The sequence below is a fragment of the Mixophyes fleayi genome, chromosome 1, assembly GCF_038048845.1.
Source record: "Mixophyes fleayi isolate aMixFle1 chromosome 1, aMixFle1.hap1, whole genome shotgun sequence".
Classification (NCBI taxonomy): Eukaryota; Metazoa; Chordata; class Amphibia; order Anura; family Limnodynastidae; genus Mixophyes; species Mixophyes fleayi.
The window spans coordinates 458,878,169-458,906,129 of record NC_134402.1 but is presented as its reverse complement, the minus strand read 5'-3'; the positions used below and the strand labels follow the sequence as shown (position 1 = coordinate 458,906,129).

At 38.3% G+C, this 27,961-nt stretch overlaps 1 protein-coding gene across 1 annotated transcript; it reads left to right on the top strand.

Moving 5' to 3' along the window:
* Positions 1 to 22,236: 22,236 nt before the first annotated feature.
* On the top strand, positions 22,237 to 27,300 carry LOC142110573 (serine/threonine-protein kinase SBK1-like). Its single transcript, XM_075193772.1, has 3 exons — positions 22,237 to 22,297; positions 26,178 to 26,380; positions 26,494 to 27,300. Exons 1-3 carry the CDS (start codon positions 22,237 to 22,239, stop codon positions 27,298 to 27,300), a joined length of 1,071 nt encoding a protein of 356 aa, XP_075049873.1.
* The last annotated feature ends 661 nt before the right edge of the window (positions 27,301 to 27,961 follow it).

Here is a 27,961-nt window from a genome sequence, read left to right as displayed (position 1 = left end):
TCCGCCCTTGATGCGGTTGCCCCTGCCCGGCCCATCCACCTTCGCTGCTCCAATCCCCAACCCTGGCACTCCAAACTTACCCGTTTCCTCCAAAAATGCTCTCGTACTGCCGAACGCCACTGGAGAAAATCTCGCTCCCTGGCTGATTTCCTCCACTTCAAGTTTATCCTCTCCTCCTACAGCTCTGCCCTCTCGCTCGCTAAGCAATCCTTCTTTAAATCCCTCATCTCCTCCCAGTCCTCCAACCCCCGCCGCCTCTTCGCTACCTTTAACACTCTCCTGTCTCCCAGATCCCCCCCTCCCTTCCTCCTTATCTGCCACTGACTTCACCTCCTTTTTCTCCTCTAAAATCGCGGCCATCAGACTTGAAATCTCCTCCTCCACCCACTCTTCCGCCACCCCCCCTCTCGCCCTTCCTCCCCCCCCCTCTCCCCCCAGCCACCAACTCCTTCTCTCCTTCTGCCCCACCTCGGGTGAGGAAGTCCACTCTCTCATTTCTTCTTCCCCCCTTCTACCTGCCCCCAGGACCCCATCCCTTCTCACCTTCTTCGCTCCCTTTCCACCTCCACCTGCTCCCACCTCGCTCACCTCTTTAATCTGTCCCTCTCCACCGGCATCTTCCCCTCCGCCTTTAAACATGCTCTCGTCTCACCCATTCTCAAGAAACCCAATCTTGACCCCACCTCACTCTCTAATTACCGCCCTATTTCCCTTCTCCCATTTGCCTCCAAAATACTCAAGAGACTTGTCTGCAACCGTCTCTCCACCTACCTCTCTGAACACTCCCTCCTTGACCCTCTCCAATCAGGCTTCCGCCCCCTCCATTCCACTGAAACTGCCCTGGCTCAAGTTACGAACGATCTCCTCTCGGCTAAAGCCATGGGCCACTACTCCCTCCTGATTCTCCTCGACCTCTCAGCGGCCTTTGACACCATTGAACACCCCCTCCTGCTTCACACCCTTCAGTCCATTGGCCTCTCCGGTACCGTCCTCTCCTGGTTCACCTCTTACCTTGCCGACCGTTCCTTCTCTGTTTCCACCTCTGATTCTCTCTCCCCTTCTTCCTCCCTTCCAGTCGGGGTCCCTCAGGGCTCTGTCCTTGGACCTTTACTATTCTCACTATACACCTCTTCTCTGGGTGCACTCATCAGCTCCTTTGGCCTCAAGTACCACCTTTATGCTGACGACACTCAACTCTACCTTTCCTCTCCTGATCTCTCTCCCTCCCTTCTTTCCAGGGTATCCGCATGCCTCTCTGCCATCTCCTCCTGGATGTCCTCTAGATTTCTTAAACTCAATCTTGCTAAAACTGAACTCATTGTCTTTCCTCCCTCTCGTACCTCCTTCCCCTCTGACCTCTCCATCACTGTTGACAACTCATCTATCTCCCCTGTTCCCCAACTCCGCTGCCTAGGTGTCATCCTCGACTCCTCTCTCTCCTTTGCCCCTCACATTCACTCTCTCGCCAAATCCTGCCGTTTCCAGCTTCGCAACATTGCCCGCATTTGGCCCTTCCTCTCCCAGGATGCCACCAAATCTCTCGTCTACTCTCTGATTATCTCCCACTTGGACTACTGCAACCTTCTCCTTATCGGCCTCCCCCTCTCTCATCTCGCTCCCCTTAGATCTGTACTAAACGCCGCTGCTAGGCTTATTTTCCTCTCTCGCCGTTCCACCTCTGTATCCCCACTCTACCAAGCCCTTCACTGGCTTCCCTTCCCCTACAGAATCCTTTTCAAGCTCCTCACTCTGACTTACAAGGCCCTTGCCAACTCCACTGCTCCCTACATCTCTAACCTTATCTCTATTCACACTCCCTCCCACTCACTGCGATCGTCCAACGATCGTCGCCTCTCTTCCCCTCTGATTACCTCCTCTCATGCACGTATCCAAGACTTCTCCCGCGCCGCTCCCCTCCATTGGAACAAGCTCCCCCGCTCCATCAGAACTTCCCCTAATCTGTCCTCTTTCAAACGAACATTAAAAACCCACCTTTTCCTTAAAGCCTTCCAGTCTCATGCCTAAACTCCCACCGGTCGGCTACCTCTCTTTCTCATCCCTTCTCCCCCTTCCTCCCGTCTCTCCGTCTCATCCATGTGTCTGTCTGTCTTCCCCTCCCTTTAGATTGTTCGCTCCTTTGAGCAGGGCTCTCCTACCTTCTGTTTCCATCACTTTTAACTGCGCTCTCCAGCTACTCAGCTCACCTCCTCTCAGTCCCTCTGCCCTCTGTCTCCTCTCGCTTCTCTCCGCTCCCCTCAGTGACTCTCAACCTGTCATGCGTGCCCACCCTCTTGGGCCATAGTTACCTGCCTGTACTCACTTTTCCCCTCCCTCCCTCTCTTTCATGCTGTGCCTGAGACCCCAGAGTTATAGTGCTTACTGTTACTTGTACTGTGCTGTTTCACCTTGTACTGTGCCATTGTTTGTCCTTGTACGGCGCTACGGATACTTTGTGGCGCCCTATAAATAAAAATTAATAATAATAATAATAATTCGTTTTTGTACCTACTTACCTATGTGATTACAGCCAGAGCGCTGAAACTATCTTATATTTATTCTATTCATTGCACTAACCCTGTAGTAGTTTAATACCATCAATTAGAAATGAATGTATCCAGTTTGCTAATTGAACATAGATGTATCTTTGTGATGAGTTGCTGTTTTGTGTAAACTTGATACATTTAATATCTCTGTTAGCCGGAATCTTCAAACTGTGAGTGTTGGAAAAGGTTCAGGGTGTTCATTAATGTCTTACAATTTCCGATCTAGAGAAACATTATGCATGTGGAAAACACATGAGTGACAGTTAGTTGGGGTGTCAAGGTGCGGTTAAGATATTCTCTTAGGTTTATATTAACCCTTTGTAACACACATGAATGATATGGCATGAGTTCTTTTTCTCACACATTCCTATAACAATCTGTAGGAATTCTTTTGAAATGCAAATCCAGGAGAACAATGCCCAGTTGTTTACACAACATATGCACATTATCAATCAGCAGCACCAATATTTACCTGCTCCATCCCACCTTCCTCACATAAACCAGACATCTTCCCATTCTGATTAGGGACTTTCTTTACTGCTTAAGACTCAGAATAGATTGCAATATTCCTGTTATTTTGTGAAGACTTTCAGCAGTTTCCAACACAACTGAAATTATACCAGACATATTCAAGACTGAATTGAACATTTCTCCAAGGTAAGATACCTATAGTCATTGTAGAAATTATTACATGTTTGTGATTTGAAATTCTAAATCTTGATCATTTTATTAATCTTTAAATTTAAAACATTGATAGCAAGTCTAATCAGATAATTGGTGATATTGTGAGAGATATACATTTTATGAACTTCTTAAAGTAATGCATTTTGTATAATTACTGCTGAAAGGAGAATAGTCTGCAGCTTGCAGAATATTCTCTATGAACTTTGCCTTACATTCTTTTCTCTTCGCCAACATGTCTCTTCTCAAGAATGTGCACATCCAGCAGCCTCTGTACCAGGAGCCCACGACCCCCACTTGAGGCCTACATGACTGAGATAAAGACATCTGCTTTACATCATGCCCACAAACTGCTGACATGGACAAGTTGCCTTGACAAACCTTGTATTCCTTATCTCCCTTTTTCTGTGAAACTATGTATAAATAAAGCTACTCTGACTTAGGGCTGGTCAGAACCAGATACATTTTCAGCCCAACATCTGAAGTTGTCTGTCTCTCTATCGATCGATACCCACAAGGTATAGCAGCCGGAGTTCAGGAGAAAGGACCCGTTTAGGTCATCTCTGACAGTTTCAGTGGGGGCTCGTCCGGGATCTCCAATACATCAGACCTCCCGACAATGGGGTTCTCCCTTTCCAGACAGACAGATTCTAATCCAGCGCTGGTGAGCAAAAAGCTTTATTTTTGCTCTTAGAGCTGTCTCTGTGGAGGGGGAATTATCCCAGCTCGAGGGTACTGCAGTCTGATTGACGGAGATTCCTGAACTCTGGCAACAGATACTATTAAGAGTATCAAGGTACTTGTCTGTAATCTGTCTTGTATTGTTACATGTATTGATATATTGTCTTCTCTATGCCATACACCTGATACATCTATACACATGAATAACACCACAGAACTCAGTCAGATCACACAGTTGACCCTGCAAATAATCTTTATTGTATACTTGATTGTGTTTTTTGTTGGATTTTAGTAAAAGTAGTCAGGAACATTCAGAAAGGCAGACCCGCTGCAAACTTGTTGTAAGGCAAGACAGGAACAAATAAAAGTTTTCTCATTTAAAATATATTGGACCATAAGGTAATCCCATCATGGGAAATAAAGGGTCCAAGACAGGATAGAAATCCGAAAAGTACGGGGATCTAGACCCCATAGAGTATATGCGAAAGCATAAAGGCAAGGATTTCACAAAAGGAATGAGAAAACTGTTCAAAGCTGCAGGGGTGTCTGAAACCGGTACATTAAAGGTTCCATTTTGGAAACAACTAATTAAAGACAATGAGAAAACACTGAAAGAAAAAAGTTATTTTGACAGATGTGTTGCATGGTGTAAAATGTCAGAAGAATTAGAGAATGACAATGATTGCTGTGATATGTTACAGTTAACAAATTTAAGTGACACTGATAAAATAGAAAATGTATCACAAGCTAAATGATATAATGACTAAAACAATGAATCAAGTAGGTTGTGTACTAAAAATGTATGTTTAAATGCTGCGCAGCTGAAGAGTGAGATGTGCCCCTCCCTTATTCTGTGTAAAAGATTTCAGTGTGTTGAGATAAGAAGCACTCTGTGTTTTTTTGTTATCTGACAATGTATGTAACATTGATAAAATGGTTCTTCCAAGTATGTTTCTATTTTTCAATAGGAAAAATATGTCCTGAGTGCTGATTGATATTAGCATGTTGAAGCTAATGTGTATTTAGTCTAATGCTGGGACATGTAGTTCCACAGCAGTAGGCTGGAAGATAGCAGTTAATTTTTCTTTCTCTGTATGTGAGTTTTATCTTCTTCTTACTGTGTATGAGGGAGATCCGTGTTTGTCTGTCTTGACCGTTTTACAAGAGACATGTTTCAAGGTTGAAAAAGCTGTACAGTTGTAAATGTAATGTTTTTGAAGAGATGCAAAAAAGTTTTAAAGTCTTTGGTCCGTCACAAAACTGTAAATAATGTACATTATCACTATTACTGGTGTCAGAACAAAGTTGGCTGCGGTCCAACAAGCCGTTTCTATATTTGAACAAAGTAATTTTTATTTTTTATTTTTTTTAAGAAAAATAGCTTTCTCTTTAATGAAGTTGAGAATTGTGGGAGTGAGCTTTACATGGAGAGATATTACAAGCTGTTTTTATCTGTGTAAAATGGCGCTGATAAATGTTCTCAGAAATCAGGAGGGTTTGTTATGCCCATAAAGAATTGTTACGAGATAAAATGTCGTCTGTGAGCGAGAATTGTGAATATATATTTGTACTGTAAACATAGAAATCACAGAATCTGGAAATATGGGTGAATATTTGGTTTACAAAGAGATGATGAGAAAGGAGTGGCTTTGAACACTCGACCAGGTCTCGTCACTTTGACATTCCCTGTTTGTGATATTGGGGACTGCCTCTGAGGAAATCAGTTTTTCATTGCATGGAACGCATAGCGTCACAGTTAAGCTACAAAGAGAAACTTTTAAGCAAGTGTCGTATTAGCAGCTGTTCAACGTGAATTAATAACAGTTACTGTAATTCCTAGTGAATAAATGTTAATCTTTAAGTAAAAGTTTTTTTCTTCACAGATCTCCAGCAAAAAAAGACCATTTAGGCAATCCAGATTGCATTGATCCAACTTCCAATGAATAGAAGTTGCAATATGTTTTGGTCAACAGCTGAACAAAAAGCAGCTTTTGAGCTGATCAAAGATTTAATCACAAGCGCCCCAGCCCTTGGGCTCCCTAACTATGAACTCCCGTTTAACTTGTTCTGCCATGAACAAGAAGGACACGCTCATGGCGTACTAACACAAGAGCATGGGAGCAGACAAAGACCATTGGGGTACTACTCACAAAAAATTAGACCCCGTCATAGTGGGAGCCCCAACATGTATAAAAGCAGTAGCAGCAGCCGCTTTATTGCTACAAAAAGTTGCAGACATAGTGCTGGATCACCCTCTCACCATTCAGGTACCACACTCAGTCATGGAAATACTGAATCAAGCCAGAACAAAACACATCTCAGTGGCTAGATTAACTAAATATGAAGTAGCACTACTGACACCCTCAAACGTTACACTAAAAAGATGCACAGTTTTAAATCCAGCAACATTGTTCCCAAGTTGCATGGATATAAAAGAGGGGAGTAACAGTATAGATGCTGCAGACACAGGCAGTAACAGTATAAATGCTGCAAACACTGCAAACACAGACAGTACAGAAAGTGTTGCTGAAGACACAGACAATACAGAAAGTATTGAGGCTGTGACAAAGCAGGAAACACAACAAAAAAAAATTTCTCTGTGATCATGACTGTCTAGCCTTAATGGATCTGGAAACTAAACCTCCCGGGGATGTTAAAGAGACACCTTTTAGCAACCCTGATTTACTCCTGTTTGTAGATGGGTCCAGGTACTATGAGGAGGGCTCTCCCAAAACAGGTTATGCAGTTACAACAGAAACAGACATTGTACTCCAGCAACCCCTCCCACCAAGTCAATCGGCACAGCAAGCTGAATTAGAAGCACTTATAAGTGCATGTCAGTATGCAGAAGGGAGAACAGCTAACATTTACACTGACTCCAGATATGCCTTTGGGGTTGCACATGACTATCAAAGTATTTGGCAGAACAGACACTTTATGGCCTCTAATGGTAAACCCATTAAAAATGCAGAAATCATTTTGAGGTTGTTTGCTGCATTAGAACTGCCCAAGGAAGTGGCAGTCATAAAGGTAAAAGCACACACCAGAGAGCAGACTATGAAAGTAAGAGGAAACAGACTAGCAGACCAGGCTGCAAGAGCTGCAGCAGACTTACCGCTAGTACAACACTATTTAGTGTCCACAACACCCCCCACCCTCCCTATAGATCTGGAAATGCTAAAAATCCTCCAAAAGCAAGCAGCAGTATCTGAAAGAGAGGAGTGGAAAAAGAGGGGGGCAGAACACATAGAGGGCATATGGGCCACAACAGACAGACACTGTCTCCCTAGAGTCCTTTTTCCTACACTGGCTGCTCTAGTGCATGGGCCTTCCCATGTTTCAAAAGACGCAATAATTAACTCTGTATTCAGACACTGGATCGCGCCAGGCTTCAGCACAGCTGCCAGTAATCTGGTAAAGGCCTGCGCCATCTGTAACACACACAACCCTGGTCACACAGTAACAGTACCTCCCAGGGTGACACTGGCTGCAATGCCTTCCCCTCGCCCTATATTCAGTCAGGACAACACCTAATAAGAAACACAGGCTGAGCCCCTATGAAATACTGTTTGGAGGGCCGCCAAAGACAGGGTGTTATTTTCCACAATCTCTAGTGAAACACCAAGGTGAACTGACTAGTTATGTGAAAGAACTACAGAAGTCCCTCACTAACATATATTCTCGAGTTTTCTCTTCAATCCCAGATCCAGAGGATTGCACTGGAACACATGCCCTGGTGCCGGGAGATTATGTCTTCGTAAAAAGACACGTGAGGAGGTCTCTGGAACCACGATTTGAGGGGCCATATCAAGTTCTGTTGACTACACCCACTTCTGTGAAACTTGAAGGGAAGGATCCTTGGATCCACGCCAGCCACTGCAAAAAGGCTACGGTGACCCAGGAAAAACCATGAAGGGGAGTAAGGTCCTTTTAAAAATTGTTCTTTTTCTATGTTTTCCTACAGCCTTTTCTAATTTAGAAGAGCCAGAGAATGTTATAGCTCACTTGCACAACGCCATCAGTCAAATAACCAATACCAGCAACTGCTGGGTATGTTCTAGTACTCCTACCATCAGTAAAAATATAGCCCTGGTTCCCATACCTTTGAGTAGTGAAGAGCTGACTAAAATAAGAGAGGGAGACTTCTCATGTGGACGCATGGTCAGCCACAAGTATAAAACCACCAGATACCCAGTAGTAAAATTAGGCACGAATGGAGTCAGACCAAAATACTGTTTCAATAAGGGAATAGAATCCAATAGGGCTATAAATGAGTCAATATGGACCCCATATGGCCAAATACGCATTAGTTACCACAATAAGAGTTTCCCTTTAGGGTCCGTCCCTAAGTCACGCTGTCAGGTTATAGTAAATTTCACCCAACCTTATTTATCACACTGTAATTCTAAATGCAGCCAAACAGAGAAGAAGTAATAGACAGGTACATGACAGAAGCCAAAGAAATGAAGGAGAATTTCAGGAAAGAAAATTTTGACCCCGATACAGTAAATGATGGCTGGTGGACATCAGCCTTCTCATGGTTAAATCCTAGCAATTGGGGCACAGGTATTTTCACATGGATTTCAGGCATTTTAATATGGATAGCTAAGATATTCGCTTTATTGATGTTGCTATATGTCATTTTTAAACTAAGCTTATGTTTTTTCCAATGCTGTTTGTAAAGGTGCAAAAATGATCTCATTCTGAATAAAAAAGTCTCTTAAAAGACATGTAAAGCTCAAACCGGTATCAGAGGTTTACCTCGTCCTCTCTGAGCTTTAAGGCCCTTTTGTACTCTCTCCCCCTCAGTCTTTCCCATTTTCTTTTTTATTATTTTTAAGAATTAGGTGTACATGAACCATAGACCTGATTGAATGTACCTTTACCATCCTCTAAGGGCCTATTAGAGGTTCCATTGAATTGAATGAAGTAGGTCGGGTGCAGGAGTGCTTCATGCACACCAAAAGGATAGGCAGGGCAATTATAAAAATGATAAAAAGAGGGGTTTATGTGAGAGATATACATTTTATGAACTTCTTAAAGTAATGCATTTTGTATAATTACTGCTGAAAGGAGAATAGTCTGCAGCTTGCAGAATATTCTCTATGAACTTTGCCTTACATTCTTCTCTCTTCGCCAACATGTCTCTTCTCAAGAATGTGCACATCCAGCAGCCTCTGTACCAGGAGCCCACGACCCCCACTTGAGGCCTACATGACTGAGATAAAGACATCTGCTTTACATCATGCCCACAAACTGCTGACATGGACAAGTTGCCTTGACAAACCTTGTATTCCTTATCTCCCTTTTTCTGTGAAACTATGTATAAATAAAGCTACTCTGACTTAGGGCTGGTCAGAACCAGATACATTTTCAGCCCAACATCTGAAGTTGTCTGTCTCTCTATCGATCGATACCCACAAGGTATAGCAGCCGGAGTTCAGGAGAAAGGACCCGTTTGGGTCATCTCTGACAATATCAAAGCTGTGTATTCTAAAATAATCAATAGTATTTACCTTCTAGAAATACATAAAATAAACAATTATACTTGTCATACATTGTATTTGTGTGGGACACTAGTTTCTTTTCTATATGGACACCGATTCCAAAAATAAAAATGTTTCTCTAAATATATTCCTTAAAATACCGTAGTGATTAAAGTAAATAAAATATTGTTAAAACACAATTCGAAAAACTTATTCTTGTATATATTTTAATCTGAGTCGTGCGGGTTTACATAGTAACTATATGTTAATTTGGGTGGCTATGATTGGAGAGAAGCCCTTTAAGAACTGCCCATTGTAATGTCACCTACTGCCTTGATAAATATTTGTTGAAATTGAAATGCGTTGGCGGAGGAGGTGACTGAGAAGAGACACGCAGATTGCCTGGACTGTTGGGAACTGATACTCTGAGTGTTCTGAGGCATGCGGCAGCGACCAACCGGCTACCTGATCTTTGGAGAGGGACATAAAGTTTTGCCTAATATTATCTGACACAGGGTAAGAGTCCAACTGTATCAGTAATAACATCGGTTTTCTCTCGGATGAAGTTTTTATGTTGTTTTATGTGAAGTCTGAAGTTCTGCATATATTAAAATATTTTATTGAGATAATGCACCATTTGGAGCATATTTTCTTCTTCTTTTTTGTTACGTATTACCAAGAAATCATTTTGTGATAAAAGCTTGGATATTATTGAAGATCTTCATACGTGCTTCCTTTCAAGTCGGTGAATCTGAGATCTCTCCCGTGTGAGTGTTTAATCCAGCGGGGATTGATTGGTAGCACACGGAGGTGATAAGATTAAGTTAAATACCACACGGGTGTTTTTTGGTATTTGATTGTGGCGGATTGCATATTGAATATATGGTAATACGATCTTTCCATTTATTTTTATGCACAAACATCGGTTGAACATAAACGCTTGGAGCCATTGTATCATTACATTGATCAAGAACTTTGAAAATATATGGACAGTGAATGTTCCTCCTTTTCTTGGACAATGTGATTTTTGGACTTGTGTTCTATAGAAGTCTGAATTTATGAATATGTTATACATTTAAATCTTTTTTCCATGTTACAACTTATGTAGTAAAATATAAGCGCCATGTCTGTTTACTAAAATTATATGTTTTCACTTATGCCTGTACTGAGATGGGTTGTACGTAAGTGAACAGCGGCTGCTCATTATTAGTCAGCGCAGATATATCCATATTTTACCTTTGTACAATAATTGTACGAGTGCATTATACAAATTGAATCTCATTGTTTTTACACTTTTACATCTAAATTATCCTGATATATATATTGTGTGTGTGTTTATGTATCAGTTCTTGTTTAATACATTTCCTTTAATTATTTCTAGGTTTAATAAAGATTTGAATTGTATGAAATTATTTGCCTGGTGCTTCATTTTTAAATGAGGTCAGAAACCTAGAATTTTATTTCAGAAAACCATGAACTCTCCCATTTATTTTGCCCATTCTTTGTTTTTCCCATTCATTAGTAATTCTTGTACTGTGAGCGTTATTATTGCTGTTTGAAAAACATCCTAAACAGTAAAATTGTCAGATTCAAAAAATTGCAGTTAAAAAGTAACTGGGATTTATAACCTGAGAGGTAAATGAGCACCATGTTTTATGATAAATGTATATTATAACTTATCTCCTCTTTACAACCCAAAAGCAGTGTACAATATTACTGATATACATTGTTTTATTTTCTCCCAAAAATAAAGTTGCTAAATGAAATGCAATATAGTTTTTTGTTAAGGTGATGTTATTTAAAGAAGAGTGATTTTATTTTAATATAAATATATGTAACCTTTAAACTGAGACCACAACAGCTTCCTGTATAAAAGGAAGCTCATTTGATACCAGCCCTATCCTTGAGAAAGACCTAAATTGAGAGGTTGAAAGGCTTTGGAAATAGGGTTACTGGACCTGGAATTTATGAGGACCCTATCTTAACCAACTTAATAACCAGTGAAGTGGACCACGGGGATGTTGAATATAAGCTGTTTATCCACTTATATCTGGTAGCGACCCTCATGATCATATGGTCCAGCTTTTATGTTTTTTATGTGTTTTTTACTTTGCATGTTATACCATTGTAATAAAATCCTTGTAGTTAAACAGTATCACACTAGATCCGTTCTTTTTTCTTTTATATCCAAAATATGGAATATGTTTTTCTGAGATAAATATCCTGATTATCTCAATGGAGGATTCCAAAGAACCTTGAACCCAGGCCTATTATTTCTCTTTATCTTGTAAGTGCAATCACATAAGGAGTTTGGGTGAAGACACCATATGATATCTATAATTAAGGCACATACATATTCTGTATCTGGTGAGTGGATTCACATAAGAAGAAAGGATTGAAGTTCATCTCACACTCACTATACAATGTCATTTATTGTTACTGTATTACACTATGTTGTGTTTTTATATGTTTTATGCCATGACATCACTTATTGGAGGAAGGATCTGAATGAAGTGACCCTTACACTAACCTCCAAATGTAAGTATTTTTTCAATTTTATTATCACCTATATATACTGTTAAGAAGATCAGATTAGTTTTTGTACCTACTTACCTATGTGATTACAGCCACAGCGCTGAAACTATCCTATATTTATTCTATTTATTGCACTAACCCTGTAGTAGTTTAATACCATCAATTAGAAATAAATGTATCCAGTTTGCTAATTGAACATAGATGTATCTTTGTGATGAGTTGCTGTTTTGTGTAAATTTGATACATTTAATATCTCTGTTAGCCGGTATCTTCAAACTGTAAGAGTTGGAAAAGGTTCAGGGTGTTCATTAATGTCTTACAACATTATGCACATGGAAAACACATGAGTGACAGTCAGTTGGGGTGTCAAGGTGCGGTTAAAATATTCTCTTAGGTTTATATTAACCCTTTGTAATACACACACATGAATGATATGGCATGAGTTCTTTTTCTCACACATTCCTATAATAATCTTTAGGAATTCTTTTGAAATGCAAATCCAGGAGAACAATGCCCAGTTGTTTACACAACATATGCACATTATCAATCAGCCAATAAGGAGGCACCAACATTTACCTGCCCCATTCCACCTTCCTCACATAAACCAGACATCTTCCCATTCTGATTAGTGACTTTCTCTACTGCTTAAGACTCAGAGCGACTCTTTTATTACAGAATACATTGCAATTTACCTCTTATATTTTGTGAAGACTTTCAGCAGTTCCCAACACTACTGAAATTATACCAGATATATTCAAAACTGAATTGAACATTTATCCAAGGTAAGATACCTATAGTCATTGTAGAAATGATTAGATGTTTGTGATTTAAAATTCTAAATCTTGATCATTTTATTAATCTGTAAATTTAAAACATTGATTTACTAGCAAGTCTAATCAGATAATTGGTGATATCAAAGCTGTGTATTATAAAATAATGACTACTATTTATCTTCTACAAATATAAAAAGAAACAATTATACTTGTCATACATGTTATTTGTGTAGGGCACTAGTTCCTTTTCTATATGGACACCGATTGCAAAAATAAAAATGTTTCTCTAAATATATTCCTAAAATAACGTTGTGAATAAAGTAAATAAAATATTGTTTCTGTCTTCATCCAGGATACAATGGCCTCCAGTCTACGTGATGTTGAGCTTACCCTGGAAGGACTGGTCTCCTTTGCTTCCCAGTTCCTGCAGGAAATAGAACTTGAGGACAGCTACCACGTCATGAAGGAGCTTGGAGGAGGTGGCTATGCTTCAGTGTTCATGGTAAAGGACATAAAAACAGGTCAGTGTGGTCAATTATCGCCCTTTTCATAATCTACATTTATGGGACCATTTTTCAGCCAGGTTTACAAGAGGGTGATATCCCTTGGACATTCCTTTTCTATATGTAACAAAATTCACATGGTAACAATTCTCATCCTTACTGAGCCACAAAAATCATAAAACTGACCAAGCACGAGTCCTGTAGTCAAACGTTGCCATGTACTGTATAGTTCTAATTTCATTACCAAATTATCATTGAGTCCTCAAATCTATCAGTTTTTTTTTAATTTGAATTCACAACTAACCATGACCTTTTCTTCTCAGATCAGAGAATGGCAGTAAAGATGATGGACAGGAAAAGAACAACTGAGAGAAATTTCCTCATGGAATTCAGTATGTCCTTCCTCCTCTCATCCCATCCCAATATCATTGGGAGTTACGGCATTGCGTTCAAGACCAGTGACCACTTTGCCTTTGCCCAGGAGCTGTCACCAGTGGGTGATTTGTTATCTCTCATTCTACCCAATGTAAGTACAAGTCCTTGAATTGATTTTACATCAACTTGGTGCTTTAAACACTTTTTTACCTTCTCATTGTAACATGTTTAAAAGATGCTGAATCAATTGATTTATTTCTTTCAGACTGGACTTCCAGGAGACACAGTGAAGAGATCTCCAATGCACTGGAATTTATAGAAAATAAAGGACTAGTGCATATGGACATTAAACCAGAGAACATTTTGGTGTTTGATCAGCACTGTCATTGCATTAAAATTTCTGACTTTGGTCTTTCACGTTTCAAGGGAACAGCAATTCAAGCCAAGTCTGGGACTGGCTCTTACATGGCCCCTGAGATGTGCCAGCTTACTGACAAGGATTGTTTGGTTGTAGACTCCACTCTTGATGTGTGGGCATTTGGTGTTGTTCTTTATTGCTTGCTAACAGGAGAGTTTCCCTGGCAGTTGGCAATGCCTAAAGACAAAGAGTACAGTAGATTTGTTGAATGGCAAAATCACAGCCAGCTTGACGACGCTCCCTCACCATGGAACAGGCTGCCTGTTGGAGTGTTGAGGATGTTTAGTCATCTTTTAGCTATAGACAGTAGTCAACGAAGCAAATCTACTGAAATCTTGATGTTCATGGGTGAGAGTTGGAAAGCAGAAAGAAGCCAGATTGATACTACAGACAATTTTCCTGTACAATCAGAGCTCTCATGTTTCAGCAAGAATCTGTCTTACATCCCAACGGCCACTTCAAACAGCAGTGAGTCCATTCAGTCCGTCATTAGCACCATGTCACGTCATTTGAACACTGATAGTTTTGGCTTGGAGTGTCAGGAGACACCAGATGACTGGCAGAATAATGCACCTAATCCACTGATACTTCTGGATGATGAGATATCTCTACATGTCGGGGCAGAGGTGGAAATTGGGTGAACACTCAGCAGTAACTGTGTCTCATGGCTTTGTGAAGACATCAAATATGCTCTTCTCTTATTATGCAGGTAATTTACTTGTTTAGGAAATAATGTCACTTCCAGAGCACTGATATCTGGAGATATAATGTAAATAGAGAATCTTCAACTTGTTCATACCTTGATTTACCAGTCCTTTTAATTGTCCACTCTGTATCTAAAAGGAAGTAAATACTAGTCTACCATTGATATATGTAACTTATCCTACAAAAGCACTTTTTCCCCTGGAGTAATTACATGTATTGCTCTATAGTATTATGCAGTGTTCATGGAAATTGATTTTCTAAAATCAGTTATAGTGTAAAATGCTTATTGATTTCCCAAAATACCTCATCTCTTTCTCAGTACATTTTCACACTTTTATTGTACACTATTATATTAACATTCTTCTATATTTCTGCAGTAACGATTTTGGGAACTTACAAAGCAGATGAACAAGGCCCCATCTTGTGCACATTGGTGTAACTTGTATAATTATCCTCAGTTACCCCTCCCATGCACTGGGTGGTGCTCTTGAAAATGATCAGCTGATGCTATTTCCCAGAACTTCCGCTTACAACCAGTAGAAGATCATCGGGATGAAGGTTTAGCATTATAAGAACGATATTATTCTATTTTTAATGAGAAATATAACTGTACGAGTGCATTATACAAATTGAATCTCATTGTTTTTACACTTTTACATCTAAATTATCCTGATATATATTTTGTGTGTGTGTTGATGTATCAGTTCTTGTTTAATACATTTCCTTTAATTATTTCTAGGTTTAATAAAGTTTTAAATTGTATGAAATTATTTGCCTGGTGCTTTATTTTTAAATGAGGTCAGAAACCTAGAATTTTATTTCAGAAAACCATGAACTCTCCCATTTATTTTGCCTATTTTTTGTTTTTCCCGTTCATTATTAATTCTTGTACTGTGAGATATATTATTGCTGTTTGAAAAACATCCTAAACAGTTACATTGCCAGATTCAAAAAATTGCAGTTAAAAAGTAACTGGGATTTAGAACATGAGAGGTAAATGAGCACCATGTTTTATGATAAAGGTATATTATAACTTATTTCCTCTTTACAACCCAAAAGCAGTGTACAATATTACTGATATACACTGTTTTCTTTTCTCTCAAATATCGCTTTACAAAACACAACTTTAGAAATGTTAAAAATAAAGAGTTAACAACCAACAGTAATAATATTCTTCGCAAGACCTAACTATAAAAGGGTAATGTTATGAATGACTGCAAGATTAATGTGTGTTACATGAAAACAATGTAAAACAAAATATAATTACACCCATGGTGTCCATTTTCTTGTTAATTTATATGTTAATAAGGAGCTGCACCACTTCTGTTTGGTGTAACAGGATTTTCTTTTCATCAATTTGGGTGTCCATATTTACTAAACACAAACCCCCCATTGTCTGGATATTCGGTATATAATCATTCTAAATCATGTGTGAGACTGGGACTAGGAACCACAGACCGGGACAGAAGTTGTTATGTTTATAATGGGAAACTATACACAAGTCTTATATAAATAGTGTTTTCCCTGTCTGGCTTACTAAGAAGACAATTTTTTTGGGTTATTTTAAGAATGAGTAGGAAACAGAAGCTAAAAGTAGTATGTCCTTTATATAGGGTGAAATGAACATCATGTTTTATCATCAAGGTGTACTATCATTTCTCTCCAATTTACAACCCATATGCAGTGTACAATCTTACTGATACATGTTGTTTTATTTGCTCTCAAACTTCTCTTTACAAAATACACATTTTAAATTTCAGTAAATGTAACATATACAATACTGGTAAAGTTACAAGTGTCTTCAAAGTTAATCTGGTTTAAATGAAGAACAAGTAATACACAAAACATACTCACATCCATGGAGCAGATCTCAGCATTGTTCTGACATAAAGATATTTTGCAATGTGTCTCTCATGAAGTCTCCTGATTTATATATTCTGTTTAAAAGAATTGGATGCTAGACAGAAATATAGAAACTATGATATGTGGTGACCCAAATCTTCATCACATCTGTGGTGTCTTCTTTTTGTTTAGAAATTATATCAGCTAAAGTAACATCCTACAATCTAAGCTTATCCCATCTAAGGCTAGCGGTAGCCAAAGTATCCTCTAAGTTTTACACTAACCCTGCAGTAGTTTAATACCATCAAATAGAAATGAATGTATCCAGTTGGCTAATTGAACATAGATGTATCTTTGTGATGAGTTGCTGTTTTGTGTAAGCTTGATACATTTAAGATTTCTGTTAGCCGGTATCTTCAAACTGTAAGTGTTGGGAAAGGTTCAGGGTGTTCATTAATGTCTTATAATTTCCCTTCTAGAGAAACATTATGCACGTGGAAAACACATGAGTGACAGTTAGAGCTCACAATTATGGACAATGCCCCACTACAAATATACAATCCAAAAAAAACCTGTATATTATAGCATCTGTTTTATTGCTCAGCCAATATAATGTATCTCATATTACCAACATCTAATTGTGCAGACAGAATTAAGATGACAAGAATCACATTACATTCAATTATATTTCTCTTATCCTTTATATACATTATGTAGAAACATAATGGGAAGAAATATATATATATATATATATATATCTTTATAGTGCTTTACTCTCAATCCTAGGAGAGCACTTTCCTGTTTGGGATTTCTATAAATCAGACACATTCTTAGTATAAAGTATAGGATAAAAATAAATGTTGAATAAAAGTTCTGTAACTTTACAATCTCTGCTGTGTATTATAACACTATGTCTTTTGCTCAGAATGGCAACTGCCATCAAGGAAGCGATCAAGAATACGGCAAGACACTTTCTTCACTTGAACTCACAGACCTCGGAGAACCTGAGGGTGTTGGAGGTGACAGATGACTTTGATCTCATGAGAGATCTTGGAACAGGCACTTTCAGAAAAATCTTACTGGCCTAACACTGGATGCATGCATATAGGTCAAATATGATGGATCAATGAGCTTTATTCAAACTAATTAACTATAGAATGTATACATGTAGCTAAGCAGCATTATTATTTATAGACCACAATTTCCAGACACATAATGCAACATTTATAATGTCTCACTCATTTAATAATAAACACTTTGTCCAGGAGGTGGGGAGAGTTGGGACTCTCCACTCTATCATTAAACCCATGGTGAGTTTACAGTAGGAACCACAAGATCTAACTTTACCAGCAGTGATTATTAATTTGGAAGGTTTGGTTTGCACCATACATTATGTAGACATTTTATATTATAAAGACACTGTGCATCATATAGATAATTTAAAATTTACTTAAGGCTCCATGCCTTTACAGGGTCAGTTTAAATGTCTTACTCCTAAAATCACAAATATTCAAAAGGAATTAGGAAGGGTTATCTGGGTATTGAATAATGGAATCTGTCATTCCAAAATCTGCATCTTTCTCTAAATGCTGTAATAAAAAAAATATTTTTATTATTAGTAAATGTTCATCTACAACTTAGAGGATGAATTATCTTTTTACATTCATAAATTATATCAATAATCATTTTTGTCAGGTTGGTTTACAAGAGGAGAAGGTAAAGCACTGTGGTATTCATATTGCGAATGCTCTGGACTTTATGCACAGCAGAGGAATGGTCCATCGGGACATCAAGTTGGACAATGTTCTACTTATGGACATTGAATGTCCCTTAGTCAAAATTTCAGATTTTTGGATTAACGCGACTACAGGGCACAGATGCACCTTTTTTTATCCTCATTCACACCATAAACTGATCCTGAGCTTTGCAGTGTAATACATGGGGAGCAGTTGTTACTACAACCCATCGTTGATGTATAGGTTTTTGGCGTTGGAGTGTACACTGCCCTCACTGGACTCTTCCCTTGGCAAGAAGCGGTGGCTGGTAATCAAATGTACAGGGAATTTGTCAGGTGGCAAGTGAAGAAGGATGTTTCACAAGCCCCAAGCATGTGGAAGAGGTTTTCCTTTGAAGCGAGACAGATGTTCTTGGAGTTGTTAGCTCTAAATGTATCTGAGAGATGTCCAGTGATGGATTTTATTAAATATATTCACTTTCCCTGGAAATCAGATATTCCATCAGAAGACATCAGAATCAGAGAAAAAAACAGAGGGATATAACAAGAGATAGGAAGACCATGCTGCAGCCAGATCAAGAAACATTGAGATAATCTCGATGATTTGCTGGATCTGTGGCAAGATTATGCAAGTCCACTATTTTGTTATAGGTTCTTCCCAGATCTTAGTGATCCTTTTTACAACAGTACTTTCTTTTTAGTCCTAGACAGCACTGCTCCAGCCACCACAGAGAGTCTACAAACCGCAAGCTAACAACTACACTACACTCTGCTGAAATCTTGCTCCAACACCAAGATCCTTCACTATAAATGCAATCTTTTGTCTTACAACACCGTAATTTCAACTATCATGCAAATCTACTTCACTAGTGTAATATCTACCCAGTCTTCTAACGCCGAGTGATTTCTCAAAATATCTTAGATTTTCACAGTATATTTTCATACTTTTCACAATTTTATTTAATTGCACAAACATTCTTCTAAATTTCCACAGGTGACGATTTTGGGATGTCACAAAGCAGATGAACAAGGCCCCATCTGATGCAGATTGGTGTGACTTGTATACATATTTACAGTTACCCCTCCCATGCACTGGGTGGTGCTCTTGAAAATGATCAGCTATTTCCCAGAAGTTCAGTTCACAAATAGAAGAAGGTCATCAGTGTGCAAAGTGTATTATTATAAGAGCGAAATCACTAAATTTCAATGAAAATATAGAATTATTCCATTTCATTATGCAGATAGAATCTCAATTATTGCCTTTGATGAAACGGCAGCTAAGTGCCGAGAAACGCGTCAGGCAGATTGAGCATTGCACACTGGAGATTTGAAGACCTTGCATTCCTAAAAATCCCTGGGTAGGATTGTATTTGCATCGCTATACACCTCATTATTCTCGGATTGATCCAAGCAACTGCAGGCTTGAACAAGAGCGAGGAGCTAGAGACAAGGAGTCCGATATACAGGTTGGAGATACGCTGTTATACAAAAGTTATATTTTCTCTGTGACTTTGAAATACTCTAAAGAGTGGATGTGCACACACAGCTGTGCGGGACGGTGTTTTAAGCCAACTTTTGGTAACCGGCAATACTTCCACTACATGCTTTCTCCTTGAACTCTATTGGGCTCCTAATTATATTTTATCCTCTGATATTTATTAAGCATCCGGATCGCCTAATTGGTGTTACATTATATGGTCTCTAAAGTATGTTTTATATACTTATCATCAGTGTGCATTGATATTTTTTTCAGAAATTATTTTATTATTGTTTGTGTTTATTAAAATACCTGTGCCGATTTCAAGTTTTGCACTATCTGGGTATTTTTCTTAGCATCCTGATATGTATTATATGTGTGTGTTTAAATATATGTTAATATTTAATACATTTCCTTTAATTTTTCTACATTTATTAAAGATTCAAAGATTATTAAAGATTCAAATTGTTTAAAGTCATTTGTCTGGTGCTAAATTTTTAAATGATGTCAGAAACCTAGAATTATATTTCAGAATACAATGAACAAATCCGTTTATTCATCCCATTCTTTGTTTTTGTTTATCCCGTTTTTATGAATTTGTGTACTGTGAGAGTTACTATATCTGTGTTAAGTAAGTTAAATTGCCAGTTTCAGAAATTTACAGTTAAATTGTTAAGTATAGAAACAACTGTTGAATACCGGCCACAAGTATCCTCCAATCAAGGACTTGAAGAATGCTTTGTCATTGACATGTAATAAATAATTTCTCTAACCATCAATGGATAATGTTCAGTAGTTATTGTGGTGAACGCGAACTGAAGATCTGTGATCTTAAAGGAGATGATTTACAATTGATGGATCTTGATTTGAAATGTATTTTTATAGCGTCACAAAAAATGTGAGATTCATTGTTTATGAGATAGAAAGTGACTTTGACAGCAACAAGTAAATAAAATATGAACTTATTATATCTGAAAAATTTGTCAATAATTGTTCACATTTAATTTCATGACACTGAATTTCCCTGTCTTCCCCCTAAGACAAGCAGGTTAACTCATACCATAGCTTGCTGGCTACAATAATTCAGACTTATATATAAATACCCCATGCTGTGCCAATGAGTGATAGATAATAATCAATTATTAATATAATTAATAAATATAAATTAAAAATCAGGCATTACTAGTTAAAACAATGAACCAACTTTTCAGCAATTCACTAACTACAGTCTATATTGTCTAACACGTAGCTTGAAACTAAGTTTTAAAAAATGTCTGAGCACTTGTGTTGTTGATCAGATGGCCGATTCTGATGTGTTGGTGGAGGTGTTCTGAAGTGTGGTCAATTATGTATTAAATATATTTTCAATATTTAAACCGATATGATTGTTTTGACACAGGGTTTACAAGAGGGAGATTGTCCAAGGGTATTCCATGAATTATTGTAACAAAATTCACATAGTAGCAATGTAGACCTACTTCCTGTCTGGTACAAAGAGGGTAACATCCGGTATTGTCCAAACTGCATATATCTGCCACACTCAATCTACTCCATACTTGTTTCTTTGTTTACCATACAGAAATAGACATGAGATTCATAAACTGCTATATATATATATTTATTATCATTGCATTGTGATATATTGATAAACATCCAGATCTGTTTATATGCATTTAAATGATCACAAAGCTTCTTTTTCTCACACATTCCTATAACAATCTGTAGGAATTCTTTTGAAATGCAAATCCAGGAGAACAATGCCCAGTTGTTTACACAACATATGCACATTATCAATCAGCCAATCAGGAGGCACCAACATTTACCTGCCCCATCCACCCTTCCTCACATAAACCAAGCATCTTCCCATTCTGATTAGTGACTTTCTCTACTGCTTAAGACTCAGAGCGACTGTTTTATTACAGAATAGATTGTAATTTACCTCTTATATTTTGTGAAGACTTTCAGCAGTTCCCAACACAACTGAAATTAGACCAGACATATTCAAGACTGAATTGAACATTTCTCCAAGGTAAGATACCCATAGTCCTTGTAGAAATGATTACATGTTTGTGATTTGAAATTCTAAATCTTGATCATTTTGTTAATCTGTAATTTTAAAACATGGATTTACTAGCAACTCTAATCAGATAATTGGTGATATCAGAGCTGTGTATTATAAAATAATGACTACTATTTATCTTCTACAAATACAAAAATAAACAATTATACTTGTCATACATGTTATTTGTGTAGGACACTAGTTACTTTTCTATATGGACACCGATTGCAAAATTTAAAATGTTTCTCTAAATATATTCCTAAAATAACATATAGTGATTAAAGTATTTAAAATATTGTTTCTGTCTTTATCCAGGATACAATGGCCTCCAGTGTACGTGATGTGGAGCTTACCCTGGAGTGACTGGTCTCCTTTGCTTCCCAGTTTCTGCAGGAAATAGAACTTGAGGACAGCTACCACATCATGAAGGAGCTTGGAGGAGGTGGCTATGCTTCAGTGTTCATGGTAAAGGACATAAAAACAGGTCAGTGTGGTCAATTATCGCCCTTTTCATAATCTACATTTATGGGACCATTTTTCAGCCAGGTTTACAAGAGGGTGATATCCCTTGGACATTCCTTTTCTATATGTGACAAAATTCACATAGTAACAATTCTCATCCTTTACTGAGCCACAAAAATCATAAAACTGACCAAGCACGAATCCTGAACAGTGTTTTGTCTCCCGGGTGCTCGGGGTTGGCATATTGCAGAATGGGTGGACAGATTTTTGGGAGGGTCTTGGAATGACCCAGCTGTTTTGGTGCATGTTGGCACCAATGACCGAGATAGAGGAAGAAGGGGTGTCCTAAAGAATGATTTCAGGGACATAGGTCGCAAACTTAAGGCAAGGATTTCCAAGTTAGTATTTTTGGAAATACTACCTGTGTCACGCGCTAGTCCAGGGAGGCAGCGGGAGATTAGGGAGGTTAATGCGTGGCTAAAATATTGGTGTAGGAAGGAGGGTTTTGGATTCTTAGAGCACTGGGCTGATTTCTCGGTCAGTTGCCATCTTTATTGTCGTGATGGATTGTACCTGAATGAGAAGGGGGCTGCAGTGCTAGGGGAGAGGATGGTTAGAAGGTTGGAGATTTTAAACTAGGCTCCGGGGGGGAGGGGCAAGCAAGTATTTATGGGACAGACATTGAGAGTAGTAAGGAGGAATTTAACAAGAGTCAAGGGGTGGAGAGGGGGGAAAGGGAAGCATAGCCGATAAGGAGAGGCCCTTTTTAAAGCAAAAAGAAATACCTAAGGGAGGCAATAGACTTAAGTGTATGCTTGCAAATGCAAGAAGCCTGACAGGTAAAATGAGCAGTATGATATTATAGGTATTACAGAGACCTGGTGGGATGATACACATGACTGCGCAGTCAACTTGGAAGGCTATTCTCTCTTCAGGAGGGAAAGGGTAAATAAAAGGGGAGGAGGAGTAAGCCAGAATTAAAACCAAGTATTCAGGAAGTTATATACAAGAATATTGGTGATAATATAGAGGCATTGTGGGTGGAAATATCCAGCGGAGGAAAAAGTTCAGAGAAGTTGCTGATAGGGATATGCTATAAACCGCCAGATATTAGTACGATTGAGGAAGCCCAACTTCTACAGCAAATTGAAAAGTCTACACAAGTAGGTTAAATTTTAATTATGGGGAATTTTATTTATCCTGACATTGATTGGAGTACTGAGACCTGCTGTACAGCTAGGGGAAATGGTCTTTTAGCGTGCTCAGAAACCTATTACATGTCCCAATTAGTAGAGGAACCAACTAGGAACCGGACTATACTGGACCTAGTAAAAACAAACAATATAGACATAATATCAAATATTCAAGTAAAGGAGCACTTGGGAAACAGTGATCATAATATGGTCTCATTTGAAATTAGTTTCCAGACACAACGGTATAAGGGATCAACTAGGACTTTAAACTTTAGAAAGGCAAATTTTAATATGCTAAAGAAGTCTATAAAGAGCATAGACTGGGACAAAGCCTTTGAAGGAAAAAATACGGAAGAAAAGTGGGCTGTCTTTAAAATGTTGTTGGAAACATACACGTATAAGTTCATTCCTATGGGAAATAAATGTAAAAGAATTAAGTCTAAACCAATGTGGCTAAATAAAAAGGTAAGGGAAGAAATGCAAAGGAAGAAGCGTGCATTTAAATTGTTTAAGTCTGAAGGGTCAGAGGAGTCCTTCCGTAGGTACAAGGAATGTAATAAAACATGCAAAAAGGAAATTAGATTGGCTAAATTAGAAAATGAAAGGCACGTTGCAAAAGAAAGTAAGACAAACCCCAAAAAGTTTTTTAAGTATATAAATGGCAAAAGGATTAAAAAAGATAATATAGGACCCCTAAGAAGTGAGATGGGTGAATTGATAAATGATACTAAGAAAAAAGCAGAGGTATTAAACACTTTCTTTTCTTCAGTATTTATCAGAGAGGAACAAATGGCAGTAGTAATACATAAAAATGGAAATGAAACCATGCCATTAATTAATACTTGGTTGCCAGAGGAAGAAGTCCAAAGGCGACTGAAGAATATTAAGATAAATAAAGCTCCAGGTCCAGATGGCATACACCACAGGGGCCTTATGGAGTTAAACTCGGAAATAGCTAGACCGCTATTCTTAATTTTCAGAGATTCAATCTCATCAGGCTCAGTACCAAGGGATTGGCGAATAGCAGATGTGGTGGCGTTGTTTAAGAAGGGGACGAGATCACAACCAAAGAAATATAGACCTGTAAGCCTGACATCAATAGTGGGGATACTACAGGAATGTATTTTAAGGGATAGTATTCAGGATTACTTGGTACGCAATAAAATTATTAGTGGGAATCAACATGGATTTGTGAGGGATATGTCATGTAAAACTAATCTAATTAGTTTCTACGAGCAAGTTAATGGGAACTTAGACCAGGGCAGGACAGTAGATGTGATCTACTTAGATTTTGCAAAGGCCTTAGATACAGTGCCACACAAGAGGTTGGTTTACAAAATAAGGGAACTGGGTCTAGGAATCAAAATTTGTACTTGGATCGAAAACTGGTTAGAGAATAGGGAACAGAGAGTTGTGATAAATGGAACATTTTCTAATTGGTCAAAAGTCTTAAGTGGAGTACCTCAAGGTTCAGTGCTGGGGCCACTCCTTTTTAATATATTTATTAATGACCTTGGTGATGGTTAAGAGTGTAAAGTTTCTATTTTTGCAGATGACACTAAACTCTGTAAGGTAATAAAATCAGAGCAAGGTGTAGCTTCTCTACAGAGGGACAAACTGGAGGATTGGGCGGCCAAATGGAATATGAGGTTTAACACAGATAAATGTAAGGTTATGCATTCAGGGATCAAAAACAAGAATGTAATCTATAAATTAAATGGAATTAATTTAGGAGAATCTATAATGGAAAAGGATTTGGGAGTGCTCGTAGACAGTAGACAGTAGACTTAGCAATAGTGCTTAATGTCAAGCAGCAGCTGCAAGGGCAAACAAAGTTTTGGCATGCATAAAAAGGGGCATAGATGCAAATGAAGACAGTGTAATTTGGCCACTATATAAATCATTGGTAAAACCTCATCTTGAATATGCATTATAGTTCTGGGAACCACTCTATAAAAAAGATAATTTGGAACTAAAAAAGGGTTCAGAGAAGGGTGACAAAATTGATAAAGGGTATGGAGTCATTAAGTTATGAGGAAAGGTTAGCCAGTTTAGGCATGTTTACTTTAGAAAAAAGGCGTCTAAGGGGAGATATGATTACTATGTACAAATACATTAGGGGTTAATACAGAGAGCTTTCATGGGAACTTTTTACCCCAAGGACCATACACAGGACACGTGGTCATCCCCTAAGGTTAGAGGAGAGGAAATTTCACAACCAGAAAGGAAGGGGTTCTTTACAGTAAGTGCAGTCAAGATATGGAATTCATTGCCAGTGAAAGTTGTGATGGCAGATTCAATAGATATGTTTAAGAAAGGGTTAGACAAATTTTTAGCAGAAAGGTGTATCTAGGGATACGACCGTTAATTAAAATGAAGGATATTAGTGGATATAGGGTAAAAATAGGACTGCAATATTGAGTCTGGGGGGGTTTTCACAATTGAAACAGATTGGCGTTTGCTTACTCTGGATTAATTTAAAATATAAGTGCAGGAACGCAGGAGATCCAAAATAGGTTGAACTTGATGGACTGGTGTCTTTTTTCAACCTCATCATTCAACTATGTTACTATGTTAATATGTTACTGTAGTCAAACGTTGCCATATAATGTATAGTTCTAATTTCATTGCCAAATTATCATTGAGTCCTCAAATCTATTAGTTTTTTCCAATGTGAATTCACAACTAACCATGACCTTTTCTTCACAGATCAGAGAATGGCAGTAAAGATGATGGACAGGAAAAGAACAACTGAGAGAAATTTCCTCATGGAATTCAGTATGTCCTTCCTCCTCTCATCCCATCCCAATATCATTGGGAGTTACGGCATTGCGTTCAAGACCAGTGACCACTTTGCCTTTGCCCAGGAGCTGTCACCAGTGGGTGATTTGTTATCTCTCATTCTACCCAATGTAAGTACAAGTCCTTGAAATGATTTTACATCAACTTGGTGCTTTAAACACTTTTAACCTTCTCATTGTAACATGTTTAAAAGATGCTGAATCAATTGATTTATTTCTTTCAGACTGGACTTCCAGGAGACACAGTGAAGAGATGTGCAGTGCAGATCTCCAATGCACTGGAATTTATAGAAAGTAAAGGACTGGTGCATATGGACATTAAACCAGAGAACATTTTGGTGTTTGATCAGCACTGTCATTGCATTAAAATTTCTGACTTTGGTCTTTCACTTTTCAAGGGAACAGCAATTCAAACCAAGTCTGGGACTGGATCTTACATGGCCCCTGAGATGTGCCAGCTTACTGACAAGGATCGTTTGGTTGTAGACTCCACTCTTGATGTGTGGGCATTTGGTGTTGTTCTTTACTGCTTGCTAACAGGAGAGTTTCTCTGGCAGTTGGCAATGCCTAAAGACAAAGAGTACAGTAGATTTCTTGAATGGCAAAATCACAGCCAGCTTGACGACGCTCCCTCACCATGGAACAGGCTGCCTGTTGGAGTGTTGAGGATGTTTAGTCATCTTTTAGCCATAGACAGTAGTCAGCGAAGCAACTCTACTGAAATCTTGATGTTCATGGGTGAGAGTTGGAAAGCAGAAAGAAGCCAGATTGATACTACAGACAATTTTCCTGTACAATCAGAGCTCTCATGTTTCATCAAGAATCTGTCTTACATCCCAACGGACACTTCAAACAGCAGTGAGTCCATTCAGTCCGTCATTAGCGCCATGTCACGTCATTTAAACACTGATAGTTTTGGCTTGGAGTGTCAAGAGACACCAGATGACTGGCAGAATAATGCACCAAATCCACTGATACTTCTGGATGATGAGATATCTCTACATGTCGGGGCAGAGGTGGAAATTGGGTGAACACTCAGCAGTAACTGTGTCTCATGGCTTTGTGAAGACATCAAATATGCTCTTCTCTTATTATGCAGGTAAGTTACTTGTTTAAGAAATAATGTCACTTCCAGAGCACTGATATCTGGAGATATAATGTAAATAGAGAATCTTCAACTTGTTCATACCTTGATTTACCAGTCCTTTTAATTGTCCACTCTGTATCTAAAAGGAAGTAAATACTAGTCTGCAATTGATATATCTAACTTATCCTACAAAAGCACTTTTTCCCCTGGAGTAATTACATGTATTGCTCTATAGTATTATGCAGTGTTCATGGAAATTGATTTTCTAAAATCAGTTATAGTGTAAAATGCTTATTGATTTCCCAAAATACCTCATCTCTTTCTCAGTACATTTTCACACTTTTATTGTACACTATTATATTAACATTCTTCTATATTCCTGCAGTAACGATTTTGGGAACTTACAAAGCAGATGAACAAGGCCCCATCTGGTGCAGATTGGTGTAACTTGTATAATTATCCTCAGTTACCCCTCCCATGCACTGGGTGGTGCTCTTGAAAATGATCAGCTGATGCTATTTCCCAGAACTCCCGCTTACAACCAGTAGAAGATCATCAGGATGAAGGTTTAGTATTATAAGAACGATATTATTCTATTTTTAATG